This window comes from Talpa europaea (genome assembly GCF_964194135.1).
Source record: "Talpa europaea genome assembly, chromosome: 1".
In the NCBI taxonomy this organism is placed as follows: Eukaryota; Metazoa; Chordata; class Mammalia; order Eulipotyphla; family Talpidae; genus Talpa; species Talpa europaea.
In genome coordinates, this window is record NC_140073.1 from 136,285,111 (window position 1) to 136,305,108 (window position 19,998).

At 44.5% G+C, this 19,998-nt stretch overlaps 1 protein-coding gene across 1 annotated transcript in view; it reads right to left on the minus strand.

The window, feature by feature from the left end:
• The window catches only part of PLEKHM3 (pleckstrin homology domain containing M3), a gene marked incomplete at both ends in the record, with an annotated part of 158,793 nt that overhangs the window by 62,065 nt on the left and 76,730 nt on the right, over positions 1–19,998 (minus strand). Inside the window, one exon of the mRNA XM_084249105.1 lies at positions 10,694–10,757. Coding sequence (XP_084105231.1) covers positions 10,694–10,757 — 64 coding nt within the window. The remainder of the gene's footprint in view (positions 1–10,693; positions 10,758–19,998) is intronic.

Below are 19,998 nucleotides of genomic sequence, written 5' to 3' on the forward strand. Positions count from 1 at the left end.
CCTTTGAGGCAGATACTAATATTCTCTCCACTTGAGAGATGAAGTGCTGCTGGAGGTTCCATGAGAAGGGACTTGCTTGCCTAAGGTCACCTGGAACGGGCCGGCGCTTGAATGTGGGACCTTACCATTCAGGCCCTCTCCAAAGCCCAAGGTCAGGTATCATCACCCGTCTGGAGACCTTTATCCAGGCAGGGACTTCATCCCATTTTGCCCCCACGCTGGCCTCCTACACAGTCCTGACAGCCATTTTAATTTTGATTACAATTTAATTTCCCACCTCACAAAGCAGTACCAGGAAGCGGGAATCTGGTGATATCTTCTGAATATGGTTTGTTAACCAACAGCTTGAGGAAATACAGGCCTTCCCTGCTGCCACCTGACCTTTGTCTTCAGCCTTCCTGGTGTTTGCATTGCTGGCCTGACCTTGCAAAGTGACCTGGAATAGCTTGCCTCTTTCCCTGTGTGTCCACTTTCAGAGCGCAGCTGTCAGCCGGTGCAATTCTGTCAATTAGTGTCTCAAGGGTTTGGGATGGGGTCTGCAGCCTTTTGAGGAGCACAATCTTAACACTAACCTCCAAATTCCTTCTCGTAATTGAACATTCATTAGTTTGACGGAACAAAAGCGGGCATTCTCTATTATAAAGCAGAGGTCAAAACCAGTGGCTGTGTTTTGTTTGGCCTGCAGAGTGTTTAAATATTGAGAAATTTCACATAAAAATACGGATTTCCGGCTTCTCTCGCAAAGTGGGAAGAGCAACAACTCTGGGGCTACTGAAAACAGCTGTCCCCTGTAGAGGGGGCTGTGATCTTTGGTCCTCATCAGGGACCCGAAATCTCACCTTGGTCCTGCTTTGGCACCGTACACCTGTCTGGCCTCCTTAGGAGTTTGCATCAACAAACCCTGTCTCCAACCTTCTTCCCTCCTCCACAACGTGGAGTGGATGGCGGAGGCTGGCCCTTGGCTGTGCCCAACACAGTACAGAACTGGGAGCGGATGGGCCCCAGAGGCAGGCCCAGTGCCTCTTCTCCTGTCCCCAGCGCCTGGCACATGATCGCTGTTTCTCTCCTCCTATGTGGCTGGATGCATGACTAGTTCTCAGGAAAGGAGTGAATTTCTGAGTGACTTGAAACCTGTTCAACAGCTAGAGAAGTCCAGACTTAATTCATGTTTCAGCAACTTTCTGAATGACTGACGTTGCTCCCTCTACCTTTTTACTTAATTTGTGGTACACAGATCTTCCCTGCTGTCAAAATGATTTTGAATCTTGTTTAAAATTCCAGGAGCATATGGGTTGATGGCTCACTAGGATTTAGCAAGAAGTTAAAATTAAAAACAATAATATGTCAAGTCGCCCCACTCAGCCTTCTAATTTTTCCTCAGGGGGTGATATTGTTGAAAATAAGCAAGTTCCAGATGTAGATGAAATTGCATGCAATTATTACATGCAGCCAATGGCTTCGGCTAAGACACACGTGCTAACGTTGTCCTGTGAGGATGCCACACCTGCTTCTTTGATGCATTGAGGGGATTTTGTGAAAGTGCAGGCCACCTCTGAAGCCCCCACACAAGACTAGATGGAGCTTTTTTTTTTTTTAAAAGATTTATTTATTTAGGGCCTCCCCGGTGGCGCAGCGGTTGAGCGCTGGGTTGCGAAGCTGCCTGCGGCCTCTGCGACGCAGGTTCGATCCCCGGCTGCTCCCCGGCCACCAGAGGAGGGTCCCACATGGCGCGCAGACCTCTCCTGCCGCCCGCTGCTCCCCTCAGCAGTGTACTTCGGTCCTTCTGCCTGTTCTGCTCCCCGCTCTGCCTCTGGTGAATTCTCTCACCCTCCCGCGCTTCTGACTGTACCCAGTGCATGTATAAACAAACAAACAAATAAATAAATAAATAAAACATGCCTCTATTTAAAAAAAAAAAAATCTTAAAAAAAAAAAGATTTATTTAATTTATACAAGCACTGGGTACAGTCAGAAGTGCGGGAGGGTGAGAGAGTTCACCAGAGTCAGAGCGGGGAGCAGAACAGTCAGAAGGACCAAAGTGCACTGCTGAGGGGAGCAGCGGGCAAGACAGGAGAGGTCTGTTGCGCCATGTGGGACCCTTGCCGGTGGCCAGGGATCAAACCGGCGCTGCAGAGGCTGCAGGCAGCTTCACAGCCCAGCGCTCAACTGCTGCGCCACCAGGGCAGGCTAGATGGAGCTTTTGTGGGATCCCTTTGGCACTTTGAAGAGTAACTGCAAATGTGCTACAATGGTTGGCAGGAGGCATCAAGAAGTAAAATCCCATGGGCCGTCAGCAGGCTGAGCAGAATCCTGGGCAGCCTCGTATAAGTTCTTGGCTCACATGCAGAGTACAGGAATTTGACCATAATTGGGAAGAATCACCGCCCTTTTCTGAGTAAATGTGCTCTCTCGACTTCTGGGCCAATATGGCTCCAGGCATGCAGTATGTGCTTAATCAATATTTTTTGAATGAGTAGATGAACAGATAGAAAATACCCAGGCCCAAATCTCCTGTCAGGCTTGGGCTCATGATTCAGATGCATAGGTAGGATGGAAATATCACAAACTGTACACTCTATGCAGTTGAAGGCTGGAGATTCTCAAAGACCCTTTATCACAGAGTCTTCATCACAGACTAATTTCTGGGGAAAATGAAGTGGTCCCATTATATTTACTCAGTGAATCTTTGTTGAGACAGTTTCTCAAAATAATTTTGAAGCATGCAGACTGAATGTTCTCTGGAAATGTCAGAGTCAGTAATGAAAATTTTCTCCTGCTTGCCTTCAAGCCAAGCACTCTGGGTTAGGTCATTGAGAGGGTTGAGGCTACCAAGGCCTGAAAATCCTCTTCCCGTGACCCCTGCCTGGTTCATGACTGTAGGTCCTCACATCTCAATTTGGAATCATAGTCTCTCGGAAACATTCCCTGAGTGTCTGCTGTTATTAGTGCTGCAAAACAAATTACCCCAAAACCCAGTGGCGTCAAACAATCATTCCTAGACTCTGTAGGTCAGGAGTTCAGGCAGCACATAGGGGAGATGGTGTATCTGTTCATGATGTCTATAACCTCATCTGTAGCCTCCACTGAGAAGCCTGGGAGCTGAAATCATTTAGATATATCTTTACTCAATGTCTGGTGTTTGGTGATGACTGTTAGCCAGGACTCAGGTGAACTGTCAGCTGGGGTGTTTACTCATGGGCTCTTCACGTGGTGTCTCCACATGAGCTGGTTTGGGTTTCCGTACAACATGGCGTCTGGTTTCTAAGAGAGAGAGTCCCCTGAAGCACCACCAGAAACTGTATCACTTACTAGTCTGGGAAATCACACAGCATTGTTTTTATGGTCACAGGTCCACCTAAATTTAAGAGAAGGGAACATAGATCCCTACCTCTAAATGGCAGGACTGTCAAGTGACAGTGTAAGGACTTGTGGGATGGGAGATACTGCTGTGGTCATCTTTGCAAAATAAAGTCTGTCATATTGGGTCAGATGTTTTCCAGGTGGTCCATGTTCAACTCCACTGACTTAGAAAAGGCTTGTCTGCCTCTCTCAGACTATAGCTCAGTAAGGGATGAGCCTGTGACTTAATCACCCTTTCCACTTCTGTTCCTAACACAGGGCCTGGCACACAGAAGGCATTCAACACCTATTGATTGAACTGAACTGAATAGAAAGGAAGAAAGTAAGGGACTCTTGGCTCTCCTTTCATGCTGGCTGTTGGTGGGATAGGGGTATACCAACCAGGGCAGTAGGTGTGTGAAGGAAAAGTATCCAAATACCTTTTTGGGGCCCAGTGATTTCCCCTGTGAGTGTATTACTGTATTTGACAGGGAGCTTGTGCTTGCTCATGTCTCTCAGGCTCTATGTTGTGTACACACATGAATCATAACTGACTTCCTATCTCGCCTTAGTTTTTCGAAAGTATTTTCCTCCCTTTGTGCCATGAACATGGCCAGAATGAGATTACCCAAGAGCCTTCAGTTTTTGGAGTCCTGCTAACCACGAGTCCCTATCTCAACCAACCTTTCTTTGGACAAAGAGGTTCTCTATCCAACACTCAAACACAGGATTCTGACCTGATTTCTCCAAAAGAGAAAACCCTTTGCCCTCAGCTACCATGTCTTCCACCACAGCCCCTGGTGCTCCCCACCCTTTACTGCCACTGGGGATGAGGTGTGTGCTAGGAGTTGGGTGTGGTGTGCAAGGTTTTTTCCAGGCAAAGACTAGCCCGTTGGCCTAAAGAACAATCTGCATCACTACTTTGTTAATCAACAACTTTAACCCACTCACTCAAAACCGGAAGTTATGGTTACCAGGACTCCAAAAACTGAAGGCCTCCGTGAGGGGTCGAAAGACCCAGGCTCCTGTCCTGGCGCTTAGCAGTACTTGTCACTGTACCCGTCCTCCCAAGATGAAACTCCCTGGGAGAGGGAAGACCAGGCACTCACTGCTCAGCACGCACTTGCTGTCCTGAGAAACGGCGACTTCCTTTTGCTGTGCTGCCAGCCTGCCAGTCCTTCCCATGACAATCAAATCTGTCCCTTCACCCGAGAGGGTACATGTTCATTTTTTAAAAATTCACTTATTTAAAAGGCATGATTTGTCGTCCCTTCCATAACCTACGCTCCTCCTTCTAACTCGTTAATTGGCTGGAACAACCCTGGCTAAATTAGCTCTAACAGATTTAGTGATGTTTTAATGTCGGCCTCATTCCTGTCTTGCCCCAGACTGCGCTCAGGGGTTTCTGAAGGCAGCGACGGCAGACACAGGCCTGGCTGTGGAACAACACAGGCAAGCTGTCATGCTTTGTTTTTCTGCTTGTTAAATCCGAATGCTCCTAATTAGTTATCCTGCCTGCTAACGCCTGGGTGGACAATGGTGCGGGAACCCGGGATGCAGAGAGGCTGTGAATACAGGTTCCTTGGGCTCCACAGGCCTGGGGACTGGTGACTTGGTTGTGGGCACCAAGGAGCTCTGTTCCTGTAGGCTGCGGATTCAAAGGCGCCAGCCCCCGTGTGAATAAAGGTCATCACCTGTTCCTGCATCGGTGAAAGGGCAGCTGCGCTGGGTGCCCACTTAGGCTCAGCCTTTGTCTGCCGACTCTGTGAATAGCGCCCACAGAGAATAACATTCTCTGATTCTGTGTTTGCTCGGTGGGGCAGGGCCATGCAAAATAACTCGCATAACTTCCCTCAAAGAACCCAGCAAAGTGTGTTTGTAAAAAGTGGACTCAAAAATGCCTTAAACATTGCTTTTTAGTGATTGTATTCACTAGAAAACACCAGAAAAGCTTCCTGGTAAGAACACCATGTACATTACCAGAGGCCAGTACTGGCAAATGTTTAGGTCACAGATGACAGTTCTTAAGCTCTAGGAGTATGGGGGGCTCATGAAAAAGTTAACTGAAAAATTGGCTAGCTATTGAGGAAAGTTTAGTGTTTGGAAAGTTTGTATCATTGAACAACTCACCATTATTCTGACTTATAAAAAGATTTTTATTTGGTTTTAGAACTCTGTGCACTGTTATTTTGCAGATCAGCATTTCTAATTTTGTTTGGTTAGAGGCTGACATTAGATTAGTTTGCTTTTCTTTTGGTGAGAGACAGCACTTAGTAAGTTCAGGATATAGCGTGTGTGTGTGTTCACCTACCCACTGATTCACTGAACATTTACATGCCCCATTGCTTAGAATAAATGTTTATTGCTTTAGCATAAAGTAAACAGTTCAGATGGTCCTAGGCGGCTCCAGAAAGGCAGTATGCATCTGATTTACTCCTCTCTCTTTTCATGGCTCTTGAATGCTGTGAGTCCTCCCCTTTGGCATCCTTTCCCCCTTGACATCTCTTTAGTAAGTTCTCCAAATTCCAGACTTTTCCATCTTTTTTCATCATTAAAACTCATCTGCTGAAATCTCTCAAATACCATGCAGTGCTTTCAACCTATTAATAAGACAGATAAATTTATGCAAAAATAATTTATTCTTCCTACTAACATATATTAACTAGAATCTAAATACTTTAACCTGAAGGTGGGGAGTGGTTTGGAAATTAGGGCCCAGGGAAGGTAAACAATGTAGAGATCAGCTCTCAGATTGACCTAAAGGAGCCTGCATGTCTGTCTGTCTGTCTGTCTGTCTGTCTCTCTCTCTCTCTGTGTGTGTGTGTGTGTGTGTGTGTGTGTGTGTGTATGTTGGGGGCAAAGGTAGTAGTGGTGAAGGGAGTGGACGGGAGGGGCTGTTCTCCCCAGGTGCCTCACCCATGGGACCATCCGGTCTCCTTTCTCATGAATCATTACAAATAGGATCATTCTGTGCTTACTTATGTTCCAAAGGTAAGTAAGACCAGAAGAGTTAGTCCTTAATAAACACTTTGGGTTTTGTTACAAGAGCATAGGTAGCCAAAATTTTAGAAGAGCTCTCAGATCACCAGCCAAGGAATGGCTGACTGAACCGTGGTTCTGATTTGCTCCTTCAGAGCAACCACAACCTCTTGAACATTATTTTACATACATTGTTTTCTAATGGTGCAATGTGGAACTGTCTCATCTGTGTTACAAGAGCCAACGGGACGGACGGGAGTGAGGGGATGGTGTGTCACAAGCTGATAGGGAAAGGGAGAGCTCATGCAGAAAGTGAGTGCGTGGACAGCGATCTCATCGGAGCATAGATTTTTACTGTATTCTGTCACAGCGCCTCCCCTGGATGGATGAAAATGCCTGATAAACTGAACATAAACATAAATTCTATTTCCCCTTCTTGAAGTATCAACCTAGAAAAAAGCTCTTGAAAAGCAATGCCTTAGTCTCCCCACTGAAAACATGTACCAATATTTGTGCATTGGTTCATGTACACTTAGTCAAGGTCTGTCAACCCTTTGCAAGGAGCTGCTGTGTCAGTCTGAAGAAACCACTGGGCATTTATACCTCCTGAAAGAAAGTTTAGGATTTTATTTTTAACATAAAGACTTTTTAAAAAAAGAAAACCAGTATATTTTGTGAGCTCTATGCTCAAAGAGCATGAACTTCATGTTTTTCTAACATTATACCTTGCTGAAGAGAAATTCCACACTTAAGAGATAATTCAAGTCAGTGCACCTCCAAGCTCCCAGGGTTTGGAAGGCCTCTGCCCCCCTCTTCTCCCTTGGCCCTGCTGCCAGGCCAGGAGTGTACTCGGCTCTATTTTCCATGCCACAGTGCTGCCAACTGATTACAGTCAGGTAATGACCAGTGGTGTTTAACTACTACCTTTATGACGTGCTAGTAAAACCCCGCGAGCAGCTTAATCACTGGTGAAATAGACAAGTAGGCACCAGCATAACCTGGGACTTGTTGGGCAGTGGGCAGGTGAGTGCAGCTCCCAGAATTACCAGAGGGTTTCCCTTGCTAAGCAGTGCCAAACCCTGTTGTGTACGTGTTGGCGAGCAAGGGCGCACAGTGAGGGAGACGCATGCGCAGAGGTCAAACGAGAAGAGGGAAACACATTGTCCTGAATGTGACATTGGAAGCAGAAAGTAGTTTGAAATCTTCAGCCAAATTGTTGAATAGAGTCTACCTACTAAAATTTTAGGGACTGTTCCTTGTAAAAACCCAAGAGAAATAAGGAAGTTGCAAATTTATTTTGGTGCCAGAATTCTTTTTTTCAAGATTTATTTATGTATACAAGAACTGGGGAACAGGCCAGAGGTGGGGGTGGTGGTGAGAGGATTCACCAGAGACAGAGTGGGGAGCAGAACAGGCAGACTGATGAAATACACTGCTGAGGGGAGCAGCGGGAGAGACAGGAGAGGTCTGCTGCACCATGGGAATCAGCTACCTCGCCAGGGACTGAACTTGTGCTGCAGAGGCTGGGGATAGCTTCATAGTGCTGTGCTTAACCCCTTGCGCCACCAGGGAGGCCCTGGTGCCAGAATTCTTCCAGTATATTTATTTGAGGTATTATTAGTGTTCTGTGTACTGTATCATGTAAGATTAGATGTGTGTACATTACAGATTCTTCTATACCATGCTTACTGATTTCTTACTTTTTTGGAGAGGAAGGTATCTACATTTTGTTTTTAAAATAGAAGATAATGGGAAAAACCAAATTCATTTAAGAGAATTTTTTGTAGAAAGGAATCTGTCTTTGGGAAAGATATTTATATTATCTAAGATTTGTTACTCTTCAGTTACTTGCTTTAGTTTATCTTCCTCTCCCTTGCAATTTATAAGCTGAAGTGAATTTTTCTATAGTTATTTTATAAGACAGACTTGCTTTTATAAGAGACCTTTATTTTAGGAGTGAGGAGGGGAATCAAGTGGGGAAAAATAATTTATTCTAAAACTCCAGAAGCTGACATGACTCAGGGTGAGGAGGCAACCAGACCAGGGCCAATGGCACAGGCAGCTGGGTCGGGCTTCCGGCACCCACTTCTGAGCCGAGCTCGCTCAGAAAGCAGTAGCCTTTCTTTATTTTTCCCCTGGGTGTTCCCTTCCAGATTTACAAGAACAGTTCAGATCCACAAAGTGTGCCTGAAATTTACTCATAAACGAGGGAAGACGAGGCCAAGGTGGCCTTCTGCACTGATAGCCTAGATGTAGACAAATCAAAAGCTAAATTCAATTTAAACCACCTCAGGCAGAAAAAGTAATTGAATTAAACTTCCTCTAAATATGATAAGTTTGGGGGATCTTAAAGTCAGGCACAAAGAACCACGTTAGTGAGCTGCTGAGTAAATGGACGCAGAGAGCCCGAGGTGCCCCCGCCCACGGGAGTTTGATAAGCTGCCGATGCCTGCATCACTTTACTACCGAGGCTGAAAACTGATTAAGCTGCTTATGGAGCTCCAGGGGCTAATGGTCTGGCCACCAACAGCACCGCGCCACTGTTGTAAGTAAGCTGCGTGGCAGGTATGGTTTGATTATGACAAGGGGGCAGAAAAAGGAAAAAAAGACAGCAGGGAATAGGGAAGGCAGTCTTTCTCATGCCAGAGGAGACACAGCTCTGACACCCTAAAAATGAATGTGGAATTATGGATTCTTCTCCTCCTTCGTCTGGTCTCCAAATTAATTTTTGACAGACTTCCTCAACTAGAGGACTCACTTTGGAGGCCCACCCATTCTATTTTAAGTCACTTTTACAAGAATGTCAGTGTCTTGAAACATCCTGAGTGATTATCTGGGTTCTTGGATACTGCATGTAGGTAGCGTCGTAGAAAATTTGTAATGGGTATCTTAGCTAAATCTTCCGTTTGAGAACCACAGCCCATTAGTAGTCATTAAAAATTACTCCTTTCTACCCGACCAGCAGATCACTGATGCTTGATTATGCAGGAAAGGGCAGGCAGGACTGGGGGGAAGAAGAGGAGCTGATGTATACAAATAGGTTAAATGTGATACACTAGTGGAAATGAAAGCTGCAGTCTTTTCTCAGATCTCTAAATATTCAAAAATCATTTCTATCACTTAAAATAACTTTCTCAAGGAGGAGTGAGGGGGCGAGAGACAAAGTGAACACACCCAAAAATCCGGTTTAAGGAAAAATAACCTGGAAGATAAATTCAGTCTTGAAAAATGACTAAAGAATCAGTTTTGAACACAGGTTTCAGGTTGACCTCATTCCTTTAGGAGTAAAACCAGCCCAGAGAAAGCAATAACAGACAAAAGGACAGAATCACAGCAGTCCGAGATGTTCTGAAAGTTGTCACAACTGTTTTGTTTTTTAACTGCCTTTTGACCAGTAAGTGCATGTAAAGGAAAGTGATTTCATCTAGTGTCTAAAAGTGTCTAAGGAGAAAGCTTTTGATTTAAATGATTAACCAAAGTATAACATATTTAGAAACTTAAGGCTGAACAGACAAAACTGTCAGTTTTCTTCCTGGCTGCTAATTTGGTCAATCATTAAAAGGACATGCACTAATAAAAATTGAAAAAGATCATTTTTGACTCTTATAAGTCATCCAACTGTTTGGCTCAGGCACAAGTCAGAAAGCTTCAAAGGCAGAAATCCAATGCCATTTAACATCTTTCCTTGTACAATTTTTTTATTGAGATATAATTCACCTATCATAAAACTTACTTTTTTAAATTATACAATTTAGAGGGTTTCAGTGTTTCACAAAGTCATGTGACCATCACCATTTTCTAACTCCAGAACATTCTCCTCATCCCCCAAAGAAACCCTGACCACTAGCAGTCACCTCATTCCCTGCTGGCTCCAGTCCCGGCACACCCTCATCTACTTTGTCTCATGGGTTCACCTATTCTGTACATTTCATTTAAACAGAAACATAAAATGTGATTTTTCCCCTCTGATTTCTTTCAGCACGATCTTTTCATGGTTCCTTCTTCCCGCAGTGCTATCAGTTTTTAATGGTTAAATAATATTCCATTATGTGCATAGGCAACAGTTTGCTCACCATTCCCTAGCAGATGGCCATCTGGGCTGTTTCCATATTGTGGTTGTTATAAATAATGGTAGTCTGAACAATTGTGTACAAATTTCTCTGGGAACATGTTTTTCATTCTTTTGGGTATATACCCAGGAGTGGAACTGTTAGGTTGTTTGGTCTATTCTGTTTCTGATAGAAATTCACTAATTATTAGGGCTTGTGAAGAGAACTACCTCAAATGATGGCAGAATTCAGTGCCAAGATCATAATTAACAAAGAGACTTTCCCTAGGGAGAAAACAGAAATGAAAGGCCCCTCTGAGTGCTTACCTGTTGCAGATCGGCAAGGGAATATAGGTGGATTTGTTGAAGGAGGTATTCTCTGGGAAAAATTCTGGAAACAAGGACAGAAATAATAATGAACCACGGTGCTGCCATGACTTACTTTTTCTCATAAGTTTCAGTCTCAAGAATCCCCTTTCTCTGCATTCTCTCCTTCCCACCTACTTGTCCCTATGCCCTGAGAAACCTGTAGTATCTTTTTCCCACCACATCTTTTTCTTGACATAGACACTAACATAGAGCAAATGTTCAACCTTTGACTTCTCATGTAATCCAAGGTGCGAGGAGCACCACAGACTGTCCCAGATCTGAGGCCCAGAGAGTCAGGTTTCTTGTGCCAGCTGTGTCCTCTCAGGCAAGTCCCCAAAACCTAACTGGCTTCAGCTTATTCACCATTGAATGAAAGTGATTTAACTTTGTCTCTAAATACCCTTCCAGCTTCGTTATTCTTTCTCTAAATGAACAGATCTTGGAGCTAAGAATTAATTGCAGTAGCAGCCGTGTGTCTGTCTAGAGACTCCTCTGGTTTCCATGAATGAGGACAGCAGCATTGAACACAACATTAATGAACTCTCTTCTTACATGCATCATGATAAGTTTGAGAACCAAGTACCGACAGGAACAATGAGATGGAATATTTAAATTGTGATTCCCTGAAAGTCTAGTATCTTTGGCTACTGTCATTTGACTGTACCTGAATATATGACAGTGAAGGAACAGAGAAAAAACAGTGTATGTACAAGCAGACAGGTACAAGGTGTAGATGGTTAGAAAACAACACACATACATGCAAAACTCATAATGGCATTCTGTCTGACTTATATGCTACTATGACACTGTCTTGTGTCCTGAAGAAACCAATTAGTTACATTAACATGCCAAATACTGTGTCAGACAGCAGAAAGATAATTATGAGTAAGAGAGTCCCTGTATCTGAGTTAAAGCATAAAATCAAGTGAGAGGATGATACCTAAACTGATAGCTCATCATTTTTAGTCTCCATGTTGTATAGTTAACCATGAGGTACATATTTTGGAATGGTTTAACATGGTGGATCCTAACCTGGGCTGTACTAGAATCACGTGGAGAAGCTTTTAGAAAACACAGGGCATCAGCTGGGGTATAACCCAGAAGTCACTGTTAAAACAAAAACTATCCTGGTGATTACAGCAGTTAAGGTTTAGAACCACTGGTCTGATATCTAGTCCAACTCTAAATGCATTTTTCAGTCTTTCAATTAAATATGAATTACCTGACAAATCCCAGAGAATAAATCATCCTGAATCAGGTTTCTATCCAATACTGAATAAGGACAACTATGTGTCAGCCAATAAACTAGGTCAGTGAAGAAAGGGCATTGAACCAGGTGGATAAAGTCCTTGCCCCATGGAGGACTGGCACAGGTCTATTTTAGTCTGGGTCTCCTGGAAAGTGCCGTGGGCACTGGAGAGCTCTGCTGACAAGTCCTGTTTCACCCATAAGAATGAGAACAGAAAAAGATGAGGGACAAAAAGAGGATAATCTGAGAAAAGGAACACAGTTCCCGAGCTGGGTTCCCTTCAACTCTATTGCTTTAGGGCTGTGATAGTGCAGGAAGAGTATGGCCCTGTCCAGCTGGGCAGGGTATAGGGAAATTGCTCGGTTCTTCCCTGTGGGGTTAAACTTCCTTACAGAGAGGTCTCATTGTGGAAGGCATAACAGAGTTCTGTGAAGGACCATGAGATATATAACGAATGAGTTTTAGTGACACATAAACATAGCAAGTGACCTATCCCTCAGGTTGCCCTACAGGGTTAAGCACCAGTGAGAGGAGCCTACTTTGGGATTGGTACTTGATTTATACTGTTTCATTTAATTCTTGTAGCAGTCCTGCATGGTAAGTACAAACTTAAGAGGAAGCTGAGGCTTAGAGGTAAAGATGAATTGGTCCATGGTCACAAAGCTGGGATTCAAGGCCAGGTCTTTCTGACTTCAGAGGTGGGTATTCTGCTCTCCTGAAGGGGGTTGAGTAAGCCATGTAATGTAACTATAAAATGTCTCTCATCAGTTAGATGTTTATTACTATTTAGGCCAGCAGCCATTGATACCTTTAAAAAGACTGAAGTAAAATTGGCTTATAACAACAAGCAACTATTAACCAGAGACACTACAGGGGCCGGGGGGGGGGGGGGGGCTAGAGAGTAGGATCAAAACAAGGGGGGGGGGAAATTGTATGGGGACTATAACCAAGATGAAAATGCATACATTTTGCAAAAATGAAAAATGATGTAAAAATATATATAAAATTAAAATAATAAAAATAAAAGCTGCAAAAATTGGCTTATAATATATAGATCTCAGGGATACAGTGTTCTAATACATCAATATATATATATACTACATACGATGGCCACCACAAGCCCAGTTCCATCCTCCAGCATACAGCTGACCCCTTTTGTGTAACTTTGCACCGCCACCCTCCCTCCTTCCTTTTTGGTCACCACCATTTTGTCCTCAAGAGTCGAAGCATTTGTTTGCTCATTGTTTTATTGAAATCATAAGGTATTTACCTTTATTCATGTGACTTATTTCACTTAGCATAGTACCTTCAAGGCCCATCCATGTAATTGCAAACAGCAAGATTCATTTTTTTTTAATAGCTAAGCTGTATTCCATTGCACATATATATACTACATCTACTTTATCCATTGTCAATGATCCATCTGTCAATGAGTATTTTAGATGTTTCCAAATCTTGGCTATTGAAAATAACACTGCAACAAACATAGGGGTGTATCCACCTTTTCAGATAAGTGTCCTGTGTTCTTCAAATAAATACACAGAAGTAGAAAAGCTGGATCCCATTGAATTTCTAGTCTTACTTTTAAAGGAACCTCCTATACTGTTTTCCATCGTGGCTGTACCTGCTGATAGCCCCACTAATTTACAAGGGTTCCCTTTTGTCTACATCCTTTTTTTCCCCAAAGATTTATACAAGAACTGGGGTACAGTCAGAGGCATGGGAGGGTGAGAGAATTCACCACAGACAGAGCAGGGAACAGAACTGGCAGACGGACCAAAGACACTGCTGAGGGGAGCAGTGGGTGAGGCAGGAGAGGTCTGCCATGCCATGTGGGTTTCTCCCTGGCTGGCTGGGAATCAAACCCGCGCTGCAGAGGCTGCAGACAGCTTCACAGTGCGGCGCTCAACCCACTGCGCCACTGGGGAGGCCCTTGTCTACATCCTTGCCAGCACTTGTTTCTTTTGTTTTAGTTTTTACAAGCAGGAGGTGATATCTCATGGTTTTGTTTTCATTTCCCTAATAAGTGATGAGAAATATCTTTTTATGTCCCTGTTGGCCATCTGTATATCTTCTTGAAAATGTCTATTCAGGGGGCCTGTGGCAGGGCCCGGGGCCGTCCGGTCCAGCCCGCGCCCCGCGGAGGCCCTGCCCGCCGACCCCGCGAGGCCGCCGGGGCGGGCGCCAGACCAAACCAACCAAAAAGTGTTTTTGGGGAAAAAGAGAACCATCACATTGTATCTTTAAATCTACGTCAGAACAGCAGTGAGGTACGGACCCAGGAACTACAGGTCAGGTGTGAACTCTCAGAAGGTGCTCGGCAGAGTTCACCGTCTCCACAGCCTAGAGGTCAAGCATGAGAAAGCCATGCCCCGGACGGACGACGCCAGAGCAGGCGTCCACGCTCGCCTCCGGGCCCTGCCCGGCCGTTCCTGGCTACGCACGCGAGTCTGCACCCCCAGGCGGGAGCCGCCGTGCACGTTAGCACCTGCTGGCAGCGCTTAGCGGGCCACGCTGACTGTAAACTTGAGGCCCACTTGTAGTGCAGGCTCCCAATGAGCAGATGCCAGACCGCGTGGTTTACCCCTCTCAGGACATGGGCTACACCTGCTGACGCCGAGTTTAAGCGCTTACATCAGCGCACCATTGCCAAAGCAGATGCTCCCTCCGGAGAAGTACTAGTAGCCTTAAATCCAGAAAGTGAGAAGGGCCTCCCCAGCGCCCTAGCGGGTTAAGGCTCAGTGCCATGGTGCTACCGCTGCTGCCTGAGTTCGATACCCGGCCCAGGGAGCCAACCCACGTAAGGTGCAGGGGGCCTCTCCTCTTGACCACTGCTCCCCAATGGTGTAATTCAGTCATGTTCGCTCTTCCTGTGTGTCGCCCCCTTCCCCATGTCTGTCCACTCCCCCCCCTCCCTCGTCTGTCTAATTCCCTCCTTCCCCCCGTCCACCCCCTCCCCACCCCCCAAGACCAGGTCTAATGAAACGTGTTGAAAACATCCGTTGAAAGAACAGAAAACAAGGGGAGCTCATCATATGTGGAAGCAAGAACTCACAGCTAAGGTGGAGGCGGAGCAGTGTTTGGTTTACATTAAATGTTTTCAGCTGATTAAAAATACACACAAACCTTAAAAAAAGTCTTCAAATTCTTTGCCCATTTTTAATCAGGTTTTTTGTTGATTTGTTTGAGTTCTTCATATATATTGGATATCAACCACGTGTCAGATAGGATTTGTAAATACCTTCTTCCATAAGCTGCTTTTCCTTTTGATGGTTTCTTTCACTGTAGAAACTTTTTAGTTTATTGTAGTCTCATTTACTTATTTTTGCTTTTGTTTCCCTTGCCACTCGAGACAACCATAAAAGACAGTGCTATGGCCAGTGAGGACTTTTTTTTTTTTTTTTATTTGTTTGTTCGTTTGTTTATACAAGCACTGGGTACAGTCAGAAGCGCGGGAGGGCGAGAGAATTCACCAGAGCCAGAGCGGGGAGCAGAGCAGGCAGAAGGACTGAAGTACACTGCTGAGGGGAGCAGCGGGCGGCAGGAGAGGTCTGCGCGCCATGTGGGACCCTCCTCTGGTGGCCGGGGAGCAGCCGGGAATCGAACCGGCGCTGCAGAGGCTGCGGGCAGCTTCGCAACCCAGCGCTCAACCGCTGCGCCACCAGGGAGGCCCCAGTGAGGACTTTTTTTAAGCAGGAAAGGGACATTGTCATGCCCACTTTCTGAAGACAGGGAAGGTGGAGACACTGCAGGCGGTGATAGTCCTGACAAGGTATTTGAAGGTCTATTCTAAGGGGATAGTGAAAGGGGTGAGCTGTTGATTCTTCCAAAAGGTGTCTTGTATCTGCCAGTATTTAAAATGTGAGGAAGAGGAGAAAGGAATCTGAAGTATGTTGCTTGGGAGAAAGACAGTGATGTCACTGGTCAACACAGGACGGGCTGTTAGGGAACATGGTAAAAATCTTAGCTTTAACGTGTGATTATAAAGGACTTGTGACCATGGTCTTTGGAAAGGTGGGACTGAAAGATGTGGGATAGTCAGGGGCACTTTGACATCAGTACAGAGGGGCTTTGGGAATGGAAGGAAGGGAACTAGGAGGAAACTCAACAGGAAGTAGATTGTGCACAGGGGTTGCTGTTTTTTCCTTTGCTACCTTATGTCTAGAACTATGTAAAGGATACTTTGGTGGTCTGCAGTTTTTCTCACACTTGGAAAATTGTTTTAAAAACAACTAGGATATTTGCATATAGTTGAATTTCTAACATTTCCTTATTTGTGAAATATTAGCACCTTAACTTGGCTTCCCCAAGGTTAGCATCCTACATAACCAAGAGGCTTTGATCAAAACTAAGATGTGAGCTACTATATACATTATAGACTTTATTCCAATTTCATTAACAGAAAAAGGACATGAGTGAAACAATTAAAGGATCCAACCCAGAATACCAATGTATAGATTATAGGTTTTTAAAAAATGTTTAAACATTTACCAGAAGACTTGTGACCCAAACATGCAGTGAAGGAAACTTAATGGCAATTTTTTCAGTGGAGCTATGAGGGTAGCACTCATACTGGGACAGAGGATGTCTGAGTGTGATCGAATGGGGGAATAATCTTTTGCTTAATAAAGTAATTGCTTAATAATGAAAATCCTTTAAATAAAGTAAACTGAAAGCAGTGTGATAGCAGGATTGAGAAACAGACAGGGAACCAAATAAGTGGGCTAGAAATCATTTCAAGATAAGCTTGCCTCTGCACTGGTTTCTGCAAACATAGGTCAGTGGGAGAAAGAAGCAGGTGACTACCATGAATTATAACAAGGACAAATGCAGGGTAGCCCATCTATAATGTTTTGCTACTTAAAGTTTTTTCTGCTCAAAAATCCTAAAACTTATGCCTGAACACATACAGGATATATGAGTTATTTACAAACCTGTAAGCCAAATCATACGGCTGTACCCCTATTAGGTAACCATAGCCAGTCAGCAATCCAGTCAACAAACACGTATACAGTGTCAAAAATAAGCAGTGAGTTGTGTAGGGTGCTGGAGATGGAAATGTCATGAACAAGCTGATGAGCAAAAAAGGGAGAACATCTAGTTTTTTCTTAATGGGCTGAGTCCTTCCAAATTCTGTTCACTATCCTTCACACAGTAACTAACCAACTCTCGGGTATGGTTATCTCTAATTCTCCTTCAACAGATTGTACAGTGCAAGTAAGTGATGTATTTAACGTTTCTACATGCGTAAATATTTCATGTATTTTCTCTTTGCCTGCAGAAGAGATCCTAACCCCCTCCAGCAGTCCCTTATCTGCTGGCTCCTCTCTATCACTCCTCAGTGTCTAATGCGATAATTTACATGAGGTCAGTCAAAACAGACACAAAGAACTGGAAAATGCAATGTATGCAGAAAAGATAAAGGTCCCGAGCTTATTGTGTCTGGGGAAAATGTTGTGTCCAAGAGATTTAGTGATGGTCATAAAAATACAGACTTTTAAAACAGATAACACCAATCCGTTTTTCTTCTCTTGGGAGGACAGAAATTCTAGCATGACACCATGGAAGTCAAATAGGGAATAAACTTCCCAAGAAGGAAGACAGCTAGGTATTAAAATGTGTCTCTTATAGTGACACTTTAATGTAAATAAAAGAAAAAGATTTTTTGGGCAGTGATTTAGCCATAGGGACACATTTTTCAGCTTAGAGGATAGGGTTTTGAAGGGAGGGCCAGATAACTTGTGGCTTACTTCTGCTGTCAATCTGTTCCTCTTTCCCACTGCCTGTGTCTTCAAGGTAAAGTGAATTGGCAAGACATTCTTTGAATAGTCTGTAGCTAGGGTGTACACAGACTGGGTGTGCAGGGTAAATAATGACATGAAAACCAAGCCCAGAGATGCGCTGGCAACTTCCCAACTGGATGACACCAGGCTTTTCCCTGCTGTGGCTTATTAAGTCCTGTGAGTTGGCTCCCCTGAAAGGGGCATTTTTGGAAATGAATGGAACAAGCAGGGAATCCCAGGGGCAAGTTCCCCTTAAACTCCGTAGCAGGAGGGGAGGCTGAGAAACTGCAGGCCCAACTGCATGCCCTAGGTGTATGTGCAGGTAGCATTAAGCTGCCTTAGGCAGATCTGAGTAGAAGGGGACAGGACTCTGCTGGGGATGCAGAGGATGAATCTGAAGTCACTTCAGCGACTACTGGGGGAGCCATTCATGTCTGGAAGGCAAAGCTTGGTATTCCCTTAAGACAGATCAACATTATTTTTCTCTTAATGATATTTAATAAAGAATGATTATTTGCATTTTGGGGTCAGACAAGTGACTGTGATCATAATATCTCCCATGGATTTAATGTAATGAAGTCCAATCTTATGAGTCTGAGAGTCTGAATTGTTACTATGGTAAGAACCTACAATCAAAACCTGCAACAAAACCTGACATCAGCATATAAATAAATACTGACAGGCACTGTGCTAGATCCTGGAGATTTGGAGATGACAATTTTTTAATTTCAATGAACATGCAGATAGTGGGGTAACCCTACAAGTAAGCAAACAGTGCCAGTTCCCAGTGAGAGTTCTGAGATGTGTAGGCAGGCGTGAGGGAATGCCTGCAGGGCACCTGGCCAGGAAAGGCACCAGAGAACTGGGGGTCAGAGAGCAGGAGGATGGGCAGAAGGGGGGCTGTGTGGGTAAAAGCATGGCGGTCAGAGCAAGCATTGAGCTTTCAGAGAACTGGCTCTGTGGGTTCTCTGTATGTGGGTACATGTTAGGAGGGGGAAGCTGCAGAGCATGAGCTTAGAAAGTTAGAATGTGGCCAAACATGAGAGGTCTTGAACGCCTTGCTGAAAGTCTACTCCCAAAAGAAGGGTGCCCCAGGAATGCAAGAGAATGGCATTGTGAGATTTGTGACTTTGAAAGATTATTGACAGTGGATTGGATGGGAGAAGAAACTGAAATGATGGATCCTTTTTTGATAAACTAAGTGAGAAATACTGGGGGCCTGAACAGCATTTAGGATACCCTGGGGTTGGAGAGAATGGCCAACTACAAGATAAATTCCTGGAGCAGAATCCACAGGCCATGATGACTAACAGGGAGTGCAGATCAGGGAGAAACCTTTAGTTATTCCATTTTCCGGCAAGTCCAGTAGATAAATGGCGTTACCATTTGCTGACACAAGAATAAGGAAGAGGCGTCTCTTTCGGAGAAAGTTGTTGGGGCAGAAGCACGGAACTCTCTGCGGAATGTCTGGGTGGAGTCCTAAGCGCAGCTAGACAATGTGTGTGTCCCCAGCCTACGAGTGTTAGGTGAAGCCATGAGAATGCGCAGGCGCTCAGGACAACACAAACCAGGGAAAGAGAAAAGTCAGGACTCTGGCAAAGCAGCGCTATTTAAGGTGTGGATGTGGGAAGAGGGCTGGGAAGAGTTTGAGGACTTGCGAGGACAAAAAAAAAAAAACCCAGAAGAGTCAGAGCTAGGAAGCCAAGGAAGGAGAGAATTTCAAGAGGGAATAGAAGAGGGCCAAAGCCTCAGACACAGAGGAAAGGCCAAATAGAATCAGGAAGACTCACAGGAGGCCAGAAATGTTCCTGGGGATTTGGCAAACCAGAATTCATTAGTGACCCTAGACAGAGTGGTTTCCGGGAAGGAAAAGGGAAGCCAGACTGCAGGGAGGTGAAAAACTGTGGAAAATTCTTTTAAGAAGCTAACTTTAAAGTAAAGGAGAAAAATTGGGCCATTGCTAAAGATGGATATAGGACTAAGAAAGGATTCTTTTCTTAAAGATAGGTGAAACCCGGGTATATTTATATCCTAAAATGAAGAAGCTAGTGCAGAAGCTATAGACCAAAAAGTAGGGATAAATGACAGAGCCTGGCCTTGGAAAAACCCAGAAGAAATGGGATGTGGACCTGGCTAAAAGCTCTTTCAAATATACATGTTTTTGTCCATGCGTACATGCACACCCTTTCTGTATTTTAACTGAACTGCTTCATGTTCCGGCTAAAATTTCA